The sequence below is a fragment of the Amphiprion ocellaris genome, chromosome 3, assembly GCF_022539595.1.
Source record: "Amphiprion ocellaris isolate individual 3 ecotype Okinawa chromosome 3, ASM2253959v1, whole genome shotgun sequence".
NCBI lineage: Eukaryota > Metazoa > Chordata > Actinopteri > Pomacentridae > Amphiprion > Amphiprion ocellaris.
This window is the reverse complement of record NC_072768.1, coordinates 16,082,436-16,096,598: the sequence shown is the minus strand read 5'-3', so window position 1 is coordinate 16,096,598 and position 14,163 is coordinate 16,082,436. Positions and strand designations below refer to the sequence as shown.

At 40.6% G+C, this 14,163-nt stretch overlaps 1 protein-coding gene across 1 annotated transcript in view; it reads left to right on the top strand.

Annotated features, from left to right (window-relative positions):
- The window catches only part of LOC111566781 (cyclin-dependent kinase 17-like), a 34,468-nt gene that overhangs the window by 4,792 nt on the left and 15,513 nt on the right, over nt 1–14,163 (top strand). Inside the window, exons 2-3 of the mRNA XM_023267533.3 lie at nt 9,232–9,380; nt 13,692–13,856. Of these exons, the coding sequence (XP_023123301.2) occupies nt 9,254–9,380; nt 13,692–13,856 (292 nt within the window). The 5' untranslated portion in view covers nt 9,232–9,253. The remainder of the gene's footprint in view (nt 1–9,231; nt 9,381–13,691; nt 13,857–14,163) is intronic.

The following is a 14,163-nucleotide window of genomic DNA, read 5'->3' as shown; positions in this document are numbered from 1 at the left end:
GCCAGCAAAGCTTAGCATATTTGAGATGCATAGGGTCATGTGTTCATAATTAAGTTCTCACTGGTTTTAATGGAAATCCATGGTTAATCTCTGTGTTTGGTTTTTTAATTAGCTAAATTTAGAAACCCTCTGACCCGTTCCACCACGGCTCGCTAGGTTTTTCTAATCAAGGATGGAGAAAGTAGATCTCTATGCAATGAATTATTGGTTTTCTTCTTGACAACATTATTACTTCTGCTATTCAATTAACCAGGTTTTACACAGTGATTTATTAGAGCTGTGACACAGAAATACAGACAATAATTAAAATAAATACTTGATTAGTTGACACAACATTAATGCACAACTTTTTTAGTAATTGATTAATTGCTGTGTCATTTATCTACCATATATCCCAAATATTTGCTTGTCTGTCGTCTCTAATGTGCTGCTTTTCTATCTGGCAGTTGGCCAGATAAAACAAGATTTAAAAGATGGCTTTAGACTTGTGATGTGGATTAGGGTCGTGATTAACCTTTAGAATTTCTTAAACCCCAAGGCAACAGCCCACTCCTGCCGAATATATATTTTTTATTGATGTATAAGAAGTGCAAATCCTTAAGCTAGTAATACTTTCTGTGTCTGCGAGTATGCCAGGGTCCGCTATGTAAATCTCATTATCAAAGAAGGTACGTGAGGCTCTGTGAGACCAGTCAATTTTTTGAGGACTACTAATGGTACATACCAATATTCTGCTCGTGTATGAAACACATCTTTAAAGTGGGGAAAAAAGTAGTATAATCAGAATGGCTGCATATCTGTGTTGTACGCAGGACTATAACCAGTTATATTTGAAAAGCTAAAACTACATAATGTGTTCTATTGTGCTTGACATATTACTTAGGTAATTATCAGGTGATTCATTTTTAAGCTAAATATTTTGAGCCTAACAAGGATTTTTCTGTATCGTCTGACATTTTATAAATCAGATAATTATCAAAAAAATAGCTGGTTTTGAAAATATTCTTTTACTTAAGTGCAACCTTAGCGCAAACAAAAAAACAGTCAGTGCTGTTGTGAAACGTTTCAACACACAACTGTGCCTGGCATGCAGGCTTTGTGAAATTACCACAAAGACTTCTAAGAACTGTTGGTGTTTGCACTTTGATATGGAAGCTGATATTCTGATAACCCCATCCTGCCGTCTGCCCCGAGTTAGATAGTAGCCCACCCTGTTGTTCCCTTTAGTAGCCATGAACGACTGTCAGGAACTGCTGCTGTGAGGATGAGCGTAGACGGGCAGGGAGGGGGAGGCTAATTGTCGCTCTCTCTGATGCTAATTGTCTGCTCACAAACGAACGACAGGTGACTGGAGTCAGGCTTAGATCAGATGAGCTCACGCCTTGGCGATTATCTCCATAATGAGCCAAACAGAAGTCTGCAACAATCATGCTGCCTTTTATCTTGAATAAATGAAGAGTATCAGCATATCTAAATATATGTATTTATCTATAGTGACAAAAGCACATCCAATATATCTAGCAGCTGTTAAATTTCCAGCATCCAGTCAGTAAAATGTTGAGGTTTATCCCTTGTATGTAGTATAATGTATTAATAGTTTAAGTGTTTATTTGCCTGTGTTGTCATTCTCTTAATTTATTTATTCTGTAGATGCAGAGTGCAAAACAAAGTTCCCCACTAGAACAAAGTATATCTTGATCTTGTTTTATCTGGCAGTCTTTTCATTATTCAGAAAGGATTCCAACCACAAAACTTGGATGCATTTCCAAAAATTAGATTAGATTAAAAAAATACTCCTTTGGGATGGTACTAGTCTGCTGCCTGCCAGATAACATCAGAGTCTCTTGATCTCAGTGCTCTGCTCTGAACCAGCCCAGCTGGGTCTGCAAGGGTTATCTGTCACAGTTCATGCTGGCCTTTCATCCCATTCGCAAACTGTTATCTGAGAAGTGTAAGTGGTGCTTAAGATGCATCATTTTCATTTAAATGCTGCATTTAAGTCATTCTTCAACTATTGGAATTTGTTATGTGTTGGGATTTTTTTAGAAGTAGTTTTTTCTTCAGTTAATTTCACATGTACTTGCATGGCTGATTCTCTACAGTAGATCACATTATGTGTATATGTGAGCTTACAACTAGAATATTGATAGCAATAATGAATGAAATAACTTTTGTTGAGGGTGAAAAAATGAACTGGTTGTAGCCACAACAATTTTAGAATCACTTATTTGAGTCAAGTCATTGATCAAGCTTAGTTTATACAAGTGTATTCATTTTTTTCTGATATTAGCAGAGGTGGTCTTTGTTTCAGACATCACAGCCTGATTTTGCTACACAATAAACACTGTGTCAAACCTTACACTGTTGATCAGGTAATACAGGCAATCAAAAGATGAGCTAGGAATTCATGATAATGGCCACAATGATAATCACAATTATTTTTTTCCATCAATATTTAGATCATAAAGTTTTTATAGCCCTTTACAACAGCCCAAAGGGTGACCAAAGTGCTTCACAGTAAAAAACAAGAAAATAACTTAAAAAACAATATAGTATTTTAAAGCAGGACAAACAATCACACCTACGGGCAAATTTAGAATAATCTCTTCACTTAACCTCAGCATATTTTTGGACTGTGTGAGGAAAGCCACGCATGCACAGGGAGAACATGCATACTCCATGCAGAAAGACCCAAAGAAGGCTGGGACGCGAACCAGGGATCTTCTAGCTGCAAGGCGAGAACCGCCGCACCACTATACAGCCAGTAAAATAAACAGCACTAAAACAGCACTAAAATATGCATCTGAAAGAAATAGAACTTTGAAACTTTGATAATTGCATAATATGATTAATAATTGCTTTCCAGAGACAGAATATTTTTATTGTGCTTTCGCATTACATAGAGCTTTACTTTCACTTCATGTTGTACTACATTCCTGCGAATGTACAAATCTTTATGTCAAAATAAGACTGGCACCATACAAGGCATCTCCTAGAGGCAAAATCTAATATGTGTACCTAAGTGGTTTAGTCAAAATGAAATCAACGAACTCTGCTTTCATTTTCACATTTTGTTGTATGGTGACGCACTGTATAGGGCCACTGTTATGGATATCTGAGTTAATGCTGGACTAGCACAGTGAGATAACGTTTGCTTAAGCAGTCTTTGTGGCCTTCATGCATTGATCGTGCTGCAGTTTGTGGTGTTTGTGTTCAGGTGGTTGAACAAGTTAGTCGTGTTGCTTTGCAACACAGACAGGAGATCCACCAACATGCTTTGCATATGATTTGTTTTTGTCTAACATCCTTCACCCTAAATTTAAAGTCCTTCCAAACAACAGATGATTATTTGTTTTGAGGAACTAGCTCTATACCTGCTCCAGATATTTGATTCTTTGTTTTGTTCCCCTGCTCTGTCCTGTATAATTCTTTCGCACTGCAGCGACAACATTGAGGAACTTTTTACACAGACTGCTGCTACAGGGGTGGTTGGCATTACGGCCCCCTGAAATTGAAGTCAAAACATTTTTATAGTTTCCTGGTGGCTGTCTGTTAGTTTAGGAAAGACTTGATTTGATATGCTGTGATGTTTTCTATGAGTGGAGTAATATCGCAGTCTGTCTAGTTGTCTGTTTACTGGGGGAAAATCACAATAGGGATGAACTTGTGATTAATTGTACAGCCCTACCTTGAGCTCTAGCTAGCGTGAGCTGTAGGTATTGTCTGTTTTTCCGATAATTGTTGATTAATGGTTTGGGCTGTAAAATCAAACAAACTGTCCCACATCACAAAATATGAATAGTTGTAAAGTAAGTTCAAGAAAAGCTGTAAATTCACACATCAAATAATAGGCATTTTTGTCTGACAAATGACATTGCAGTTAACACGTGAAGGAAAATAGTCCATCCTGAATAAAAGAACATCACCTGCACTGCTAAGATTAAGCATTTGTCAGCTGTTTGAAAGCAGCACCTGTTCCTAATGGGCAAGACTAATGCTTTTGCTCAGTGCAGTATTAGACCAAATGTACTAACCTGCAGCACAGAACTTGGTCATCTGCTGTCTGACTGCAGGCAGTGTAGGGCCACAGAGGGAGCTTAGAGAGGAGCAGGCCTGTCACTCAAGCTGTTGTAACCATAGCAGCAGTGTTAATCAGCCACTGTTGAATCTTATAGCCTGTGAGATCTGTGGCTGTGCGTCACTGGTCTGGCCTCCTTCGGCTGCTCTGACTGAGGTGTCTGTTGTATCCTTGTACCACACACACGCACACACACCTGTTTGTCATCACCTCTCCACGCCAGGTGACATGGATGACAAGTGTGAAAGATGGAAAAAATGGGTCTCAGTGTGAATGGAAAAGAGCAAAGAAAAGAGGCAAATTTGATGACACATTATGTGAGGTTCAAACAGATTTTACTGTTCCAGCTTCACCTGCTGCAGTGTGTGTGTGGGGGGGGTGGGTGGAGGGCATGCCTGCCTGGTTGCCAAGCTCAGCGCTGCTCAGCTCAGCACCACGCAGCACCCCGCTACATCCTGCATCTCTTGAAAAAGCCTACTTTTTACTCTGCACAATGCAGCCTTTATGTACGGTTCCCATAATGGAGCCAGCTCCTTCACTCATGTCCTCATTGTCTTGGCCAGGTTGAGAAAAAGCTGCTCTTTAGAAAATGAAGGCTGAGCTCACTGGTGAATCATGCCAAGAGTCACGCTTGTTCTTTGTCTTTTTCTGTGAGCGAGGCTGCCGGGGAGGAGACGCAGGCAGGCGTTTTCTAGGGCCCCCGAAGGCAGTGACATGAGGAGGTTTACTGAACCCTGTAGGGGTCACATAGAGGTGACGACCCTGCTTTTCCGGTTTCTGTGTGTGGCCCACACATCAGTCATCATGCGGCAAGGATGGTAACTGTGCTATGATTGGTTCATCTTGCAGAAATGGGACAATTACACAGACTTCTGCAGTGATGGTGGCTTATGAAGCACTAGTCTGGGATCGCAGGGCTGCTGTCAGGGGTGGTGGTTCCTCACAGCGGGAACTCTCGCCTTACCCTTTCAGTAGCTCTCTGCTCATCATCAGCACAGTTAGTGTTCATGGGCAGCTGCAGCAAGAAAAGGACAGAATCCATACACAGCATATGGCTATTGTCTCACCACTGCAACATCTATAATGCTCTAACCCCCCTCCTCTCTCCATTTCCTCCTGCATCCCCTTCACCACCTCCTGCTTACTGTACTGCCAGGAAAACGGGGGTGGAAACTGCAGCGTAGCAGACCAGAGGAGTTGTCAGTTTGTTTGTGATGCAAACCTTGTTATGGTGGGTACTGATGGCTGGTTTAGATGATGAAACTACAGGGAGCAGCGGGAGTGGAGGGGGTGCGGGGTTTGCTGTGGGATATAAGATGGAGGGAATCGGAAAATCAGCATGCATGCAGTCTCCTGCAGTGCTCTGCATTTTCAACATGGAAAAAGCAGTGGGGGTTGCCGTGGCAACAAATCCCGAATCAGTACAGCGCTCGGACCCCCTCATTCCACACACTGCCAGCTCCCTTCGTCCTCCTCCTCTTCCTCCCCCTCTTCCCTGGCCGCCTCCCAGCGGATCTGGAGCTCAGACCTCAGACCGGCCTACTTATGGGAGCAGGGATAAGGCTCAGAGCAAGGATCATGTCCAAAGCTCTACACTCGATCCCAGAGCAGGAACACAGGCCAGCGGATACGGGTGCACAGTAGACAGCCCCCCCTCTTCTTCTTCTGCTTCTCCTATTGCTGCCATTAACTTTCTGCTCAGAACTCTCAGGAAATGATTTGTATCCTCAGAGCCTGCTGGATAGTAGGTCATATTCTGGTTATTTATGAGATGTGCTCCTCTGTCATGTACATTCATAAATTGAGAGGGGATTCTTGATATTTCCACAGAAACTGAGGAGGGATCAACTGCAAAATCCAACAGAGAAAGGCCTGTCAGTTTATCTCAAATTGGTGCCGCATAATCCTGATTTGAGCTTATCCCAATGATTGTAAACACAACAACAGATTTTTGCTGTCTAGGGTAATGTCATAAATAGGACTGCAGCTAACGATTGTGATCTATTATGGTCTGTGTGTCAATTTTTATTTTTTGATGTATTCTTTGGTGTCTGAAAAATTCATAGAGCCTACAGTAATTTCTGGATATGTCTTGTTTTGTCACACCAACAGAATATGTAAATTGAAGTGATATAAAACAGGAGAAAAAAACAGAATGCCTCTCATTCAGGAGCCTAAAGCAAGCAAATATTTGACATTTTTTCTCAATTATATGACTGAAACATTCCTATCAAATTTTTTGCCAGTCACTTTTGCTTGTTGATTTGCTAATTAATTAACTGACTCAGTGCTTCAGCTGTAATCAAGATGTTAATTTACACAGGGATCCAAAACATGCGGGGAATTTGCTCAGCGAACAAAAGAAAGAAAAAGAAAACAGAAGGCAGTCGCTTTGATGGACAGACTATTAAATCACCAGTGTTTGTCGCCTCACCACCTTCAGGGCATGCTTCAACAGTGGAGAAGAAAGAGAAGAAATTGCTCTGCATCTGACTTGAGTGCGCTTTTTCAATCCAGCACGCATGTCGCAGCCTGTGTGTGAGACTGCAGCAGGAGAGTGGGGAACGCAGTGAGCTGTTCAGGAGATGACAGACTGCTTGTCCGTGCTGGAGCTGATGTGTCACGAGGCGGAACTGACTGATGTGAAGCTGTTATGACAGTCGAGATGATGTTCTCCCTCATCTTGGCTCCTGGAATAATTAGATTGGTTGTTTCTTAACTAAAAGAACAGATGGGAAGAAAAGATAAATGTAGGAGAAATGCTGTTATTATTCTGTAAAAAAAAATCCACTCTGTGTCTCCTTGATAGGTAACCTTAGCAATCTAAAACAATCCAATGCAACTGTTATGCCATCAGTTTTTTATTTATGATCCTTGTAACCTTTACCTTTTGTTAGCGCGGTCAAAAAGGTGGTAATTATGTTTCAGCAGAGGCCATTGTTTGTGGTGGTGTCACTCTCTGTATGTAAATACCTCAGTATAATTTAGCCCGATGTAACAGTGCCTTTACAGTCACCTCAGTAATATAGATGTTATGACAGGGCTGTTATACTGCACTGAAATGGGTTATACAAGCGCACCTAATAAAAGAAAATTGTAGCTGAGGGCAGCAGGCGCTCTACTTAAGAACCTGTAGATTTGCCGCGTTTTCCTGAATGAAATATTGGATATTTGCACTCAGGAAGTGACAGCTGTCATTCTGATAACCTTTAAGTTGCTTGTCTAGTTATGGTTAACCATTAGCATGCTGGATGCGATTTTTTCTTCCAGCTTTTTTGCATTTGTTTGAACGCACGGTATATTGAGAAACATAGTGAGAGAAGAGGGTTGATGACTTATCAAGGATGCAGTAAATTGATTTCATTTTACATCACCTTTTTATTCAAATAGGATATTTGCGCTGCTTTACTTCTAATTGGAGCTGTGAGTGTCTGAAGTGTTGTTGTGTATTTTCAGCCCTCATGATGTGGAGGTTAATATTTTGTCTTTGCGGTGTCCTCATTTGCTTTGGCCTGAAGCCCAGTTCACACAGGCGGTTGCTGCTGTCCGCTGTGTGGATCGAAAGAGGACAGGCTCACTGCCTTTTTAAACTCTCTGCATGCTTTTATAAAACCAGTTGCTGTAGCTCTTAACTAGGAGATGATTCAGCAGCTGCATGGCCTGTTTCTCATCCCAGGTGCAGTGTCTTCACAGACAGATGTTGGCTGTTTATGAGAAATGAAAGTTTTAAAGTGAGGCATGGCGTTTGACAATCTGTCTTGTTTGCTAATTTGCAACTTCTTGTTGTCATGTTGTTGGACAACATTGTTGTAAATCAAATCTAATTTGCCAGTTTTGGTGAATACTTTTTGCTGGTCTCTAAAATAATGACCAATGGTCAATAAAATTCTAGTCATTCATCAAGCACAGTTGCCAAATAATGTTTGTTTCCAGCTTCTCTGTTACATTTTGTCATAAATTGAATATGTTTGGATTGTGAACTATAGGAACTTTATTATTATTATTAAATTTATGACATTTTAAAGTAATTGTTAATGGAAGGAAAATAGCTGTATGTTGCAGTGCTCTTTTGATGCACAAACTATCTTCTGTTTAGCTGACATTTTTTGTTGTGTCTTGTACAGCCCAGAGACAAAAGAAAAACATCTACTGACATGCTGAAGTCCAACTCATGGCCCCTTAACTGATGATTTATCATCGTTTTAAAGGCGGCCCTAGTTTTCAGCTGTGCCTTCATCCACGAGCATGTTCTCAGAGCCAAGAAAGCCTTCCACTGACCCTGCCTGAGTGATCAAGTTGTGTTTCTGGACAGAAATCAGGTTATTAGTGATATTAAAAAGACAAAAGGCTGGCAGTTGGGAACAGTTGACGGGGAGCCCTGAGGGTTTGTGCTACTCATGTGTTTTCATGTCTGATCTACTCATCAGCATCACAGACAGGCACATGTCCAGATCTGCAGTAGAAGTGGAGTCATGATCTCTACATTGAGGTCACAGGGAGAGGCTGCTTGTAATCCGCTCCTTAAACAGTCCCAAATATTGTCGGTGTTGATTTGAAACCTTTCGCCTTTCTTCACACAAGCTGTCCCACTGATTTTCCTCTTTCTCTCTCACAGACTTGTATTCTGTAGCTCTCTCAATCAGTCACTCTCATGCACACAGTAAATGCAACTGGAATGTGTGATGTGGACTCGATGTGGCCCAGCCTAGTCCTGCACCATTCAGTTGCTAATCCCCCTGGTTTAGAATTTGCTTTTACAGTCCGGTGTGCCAGGGACCGTACTCTAAACTCACCCGTAAGAATCTCTCACCGACTTGTCATGCTTTCCCAGGGGCAGGAATGTAAAGTAATGTGCCTGAATGAGCTGAGTCATAATTAACGTCTGCGTGTAGATAGGTCCGTGTCATCGTTACTAGTGATCTCACAGTTCCTTCACTCTTGATGTGGGATTATTGTGAAATGTAATGGCAACTGAATCAGGTGTTTTCATTTAAGCTCACAGCACAGATTTCAGTCAGTGAGAAGTCAAGGCCTAAAGTTTACAGATAAGGAGTGTACTTCTGTAGCTAAAACAAACTACATCTCTTCTTATCTTTGTCCTGTTTGGGTCACAACAACATATAACATATGTGCAATTTTTTTGTCACCTTCAGGCCTCCCCTTCCTGAGAGCTCCATGGAGAAGATGAAGCGGTTTAAGCGACGTCTGTCCCAGACGCTACGGGGTAGCCACACCATCGACGAGTCGCTGTCTGAGTTGGCCGAGCAGATGACTATTGAAGAAAACGGCTTGAAGGACAGTGGTGAGTTTTGTTTTGGAGTTTGTCAGTGTTGATCAGGGCTTTTTCAGGCTTAGAATGGGCCTTTGGGGGGTGAAGCGTGATGGTTCTGTATACAGTAAAGGCAATGGAATCTATGCATTTTTCTGTTTTTTGACAGTTTGATAAGCAAAATGCCTGTTATGATTGAATAAATGAAACTCCCAATTACCCAAAAGAGTCCCCAACAAAAAAAAAGTTTATTCTCACTTCCTAAAATTTTGCTGCAGGTGATTTTCCTTTAGCATTCACTATTTGGGCCAAAACATTTTTCTCTGCAGAAAAAAACTTGTTGAATTGTATAATTTCTCAATGTGAGAGGTTGCTCCCTGCCTAGAGATATTTTTCATCTCTGTAAATTTACATTTGATTGTTTCTAATGATATCCTCAGCGTTGCTCATCATGGGATATTGGTGATGAAGTAACTTGATTAATGAAGTATTGAAATGGCTAGATTAGTCAAAAAGCATGCATTTCTGTTTATCCACAAGTAGTTTCTTAGTCTGTTCCCCATAAAAATGCAGTATATCAAAGATCTTTTGTTATATGTAATATATGTTATCAGTGATGAAAGATTTCATACACATCCCTCATTACTACATTCATATTAATTGTTATGTAAATGTCCTAGTTTTACTCAAACATGATAGGACTGTTCTAGGTAGAACCACTATGGTTTAACATAATGTATATAGAGCCCTGTAAAAGCCTGTAGCAGATAGGGATTTTAAAATGTATTTTGCTGTTGATTTACTTTTTCTGTCCATCACCAAATGAATGTATGACACTTGAACCACTTCCATTAGCAACTAAGATGGCTGTCATGTTATCTTTTATGAAAAAGTGACTCAGGTGCTAGTTTAGTTTATTTGAGAGCGAGGACCCAGGTCATGCATATCTCCAAAAGGTCAACACAGTAGACAGAGTCTATTTTATTTGATTTATTCAAATGCCGAACTGTCGTGTAAAATTCCCAGAACATTTATGTAATGAAGTGCATGTCTGAAATGGGATTTAGTGTCTGAATTTTAATGGACTTAATTTGTACAGCACTTTTATCTAAATCCAAATCCACGTTTTATCTAACACTGGCCCAGAATCTGAAAGAGGACTCCGTTAAACTGTTGAATGTCTACTAAGTGTAATCTTTAGCTTGAATTGCCACTAGCAACAGGATTTTATACTCTGATGACTGGAGTCCTTGTTGAGTATGTCTTTAAGCTTTTATGTGTACTGTCTTGAGTTTTTAATATATACTTTATAAGAAACTTTACAACAGAGTCAACTTGGTGAATGTTGTGTCCATTCAAGCCTTGGAAATCCTCTAACTGGCAGTCAATTAACTTTAACTATTCAGAAAATAAATGTGAAGGTCTGTGGTCAGCCTGTCGGGCTCGACACTTTCTTCAATTTGCTGTGACACACTGTAGTTGTTTATCCTTCATGTGGATCCTACTGTAGGTTGTGGCCTTCAAGGCGTCAAATAAAAGCAGAGTGGCACAGCAGCTTATCTCTGCTGATATTCACAAAATCTGCAGGGAGCGAGGGAGGGAGCATGCCTCGGTGTGCTACTACATCGTTGCCATGGTGCTCAGGGTCTGGAAACATTCTAGAGTTTCCATGACATTGCCACGGTGACTTGGATGACTTGGTGAAACCAGCCAGGCATCTTGATCCATTTCCCCCACCCCTCCATTTTTTTGTTTTTTTGCATCTTTCTGCTCCTCTTCTTCTCTCTTGGCCACATGGACTGACACCCCCCTCCACCCAACCTTTCCCCTTCTTAAATCAATCAGATCGTCCAAGCCCTCTGTTCGCTCCCACCGCCTTCTGAGAACTAACTGGGCTTTGAAAAGAGCTTTTTGTATAGTGATTAACACCAACTTTGGCCAGAGTGTTCTGTGCTTGGTGAGTGGGGACACACAGTCATGCTGTGTGTGTTTGAGTGTGTGTGTGAGCTTGCGTGTGGGGATTTTAGCAGCCTGTGTAACAGTAAGCAGGGTAGAAAGGAGACAGAATGGAGTAGCCAGATGAGATTTGATCTGAACTCTGTGATTGGGGAAAGCGTTCTGGTCCTGATCTGATTATGTAACAGTTATAACTCAGGCCAGTGGCAGCAGCAGCTGCCCAGAGATAAGAGAGAGGTGGCATAAGGATCTGGATATTACATGGCTGTGTTTGTTTATCCACTGGAAATCTAGGAAATACTTCATATACATCTAAGCATGTTGATGTGTTAGTTTGTGCAGCAACAACAACAACAAAAAAACAAAACAGTGGGTTGTAATATAGGACATACAAAATGTTCCAAACTTTTGACGTCTGTGTTGGCAAAACTGTTGCAGAGTGCAATCTGTTTTTATAGCTCAGCAAGACCTGAACACCCACAGCTCTATGAATCAGCCTCAAAAAGGCTGCCTGAATCGTGTGAACTTAATTTTAGGATGTAAGACAAAAAGTGCACTGAGAGTCAGTTGATCCTGGAAACTGGAAAAAATTCCAATCAGTGAACTATTAGAACAGTGGTGGTATTAATTATGCACAAGTTTACATTGTGCGTTATTAAATCGATTGTTACTTTGTGCCTCCAACATGAATATAATGTTTTTGTAGTTGTCTTTATAAGAAAGTATCGTATCTATTCTGGCACAGCCCACTGCAAACATCCTCATAGCATTCTCAGTCAGCACACAGTGTCCTAAACACTCTGCCTGTGTTCACATGAGAGTGTGGAGGCTTCATTGAGTTAAAGGCTGTCCCAAACCAGATAGTGACAAATAGCAGTGGACTGTAAAATGGTCACACAAAAAATCATAAACACTTAGAAACATCTCTCTCTCTCTCCAAACCTGCCTTCGATATATGTAATCCTTAACCATTATTCTTTTCTATGATGGAGTTATCTACTCTGTAACTGCTGCTTTACGTCCCATTCTAATCCTTGCTGTCCATGTTGCACATGTCCAGCAGTATCCCTCCATATGAGCTCTGACTGCTGCTCAGCAGCTTCTCTGAGGCTCCATTTTCTCCACCACCGTCACAGTTGGGGTTTTACTAGGTGCTACTCTATACGTAATAAATCTTTCACCTCTGTCAGCTCCATTCGTGCTTTCGGACAAATGCTCCCCTGTCAGCTAGTTGTAGACCCCTTTCTCAAGCTCTCAAACTACACCGCTTAGACTGCAAGACATTTGCTCACACATATACTCTCTCTTCTCTGCTTTTGATATAGGCTGTTTACAGTATAGGGGTTACACTGATTGAGAAAACAGACAATATTGTATCTCGTCAGCTCTGTTTATAATTGGATAATCCTAGATTCAGTGTGAGGCTGTGGAAAGAGGACAAAATCAAAGCATATCGTGATTAGATTGTATCACAGTACATCCGTTTTTCCAGATACAGTTTTTTTTATAGGAAACTTGTTAATTTAAAGTGTAGAATCGTTTGTATAGCATTCCATTTGTTTCCCCTCTGTCTTTACTCTGATCATATCTGTTTCTCTCTTCTTGTCTCCTGGATGTTGGCTCTGTTTTTTGTTCCCTCTTCTTTGTTTTCTTGTTGTTTTCTAGCAAAGGAAAGTATTTATTCTGTCTTGTAACCGTTCATGGCACTGTTTGTTCAGCATACATACGACTCTTACAAAGCCAAAGTTGTAAACATATATGACATACAACTCTGTTTACTTCAGTAGATTATGTGTTAAAACCATCCTCTTATGTAACAGTGATTATTTAATGCAGTCAGGTGGTATTCTGTTTACCAGTACAGTATATGTTGGAGCATCAGAGAGCTTATAGTCAGTTACCCAGCAAATGTTTCTCATGTGTTCACCACCCACCAGTTATAAAAAGGTACTGAACTATCATCCAGTTAGAGCTTGTTCTTGGTGAATTGCTGGAAAATTCAATTTTCTTTAGATCTTATTTTTTAAAATATTAACTGTCATACCAAAAAAATGCACAAACATTACATTTTGAACTTGAGAATATGTGTATAAGGTTATATAGCTTCCAACTTGTATTAAAAAATTTTTGTCATATATATACTGTCTTGTTCAATCTACACAGAATTATGCATGTGAGGCTTTCAGAGTACATTTCCCTCATAAGCTGATATATTTCCATATTATGCAGCTTAAAAACTGGTCGCTATGTGACCTTTTCACACTAAATATAGATTCTTCTTCCATGTACCTCAGTCACTATGCTCAGATACTTAGCCAACCACAGTGTGCACCTAAGGTTTATGTTTCCATCGTCATCTTAAAAAAATCTGTTTGTCTTCTCCTGCAGAGCCCATAGTGAGGAATGGCCGTCCTCCATCAGCACACAGTGTCCACTCTTTCCTCCACCAGTACACGGGTTCTTTTAAAAAGCCGCCTCTGCGACGGCCTCAGAGCGTCATCGGAGGAGGCCTGGGCTCTCTAATGGTCATGCCGCGCAATGGCAGTCGCCTCGGTGAGACGCACATACACTGTCCACACTCACATTTAGTGTCTGTCTTTGTTCTGGCTTCAAATACAGATGGTGCCTGAGATTTCTTTTGTGTCAACATGTAGAGTCTGTTTAGAGGTTGCTACAGTGACTCGATATTCTAACTTTTATTTACGCTTAAGTCAGAAAGAGGTAGATTTATCTGTTTAATAAACATTTAGTATATCTACATGTAAAATTACCAACATTAACATTTTTACTAAATTAACTGAGCCTGTAAATGCAAAACAAACCACTGCTGAAGGCATATGGAAGCAAACATACACATTAA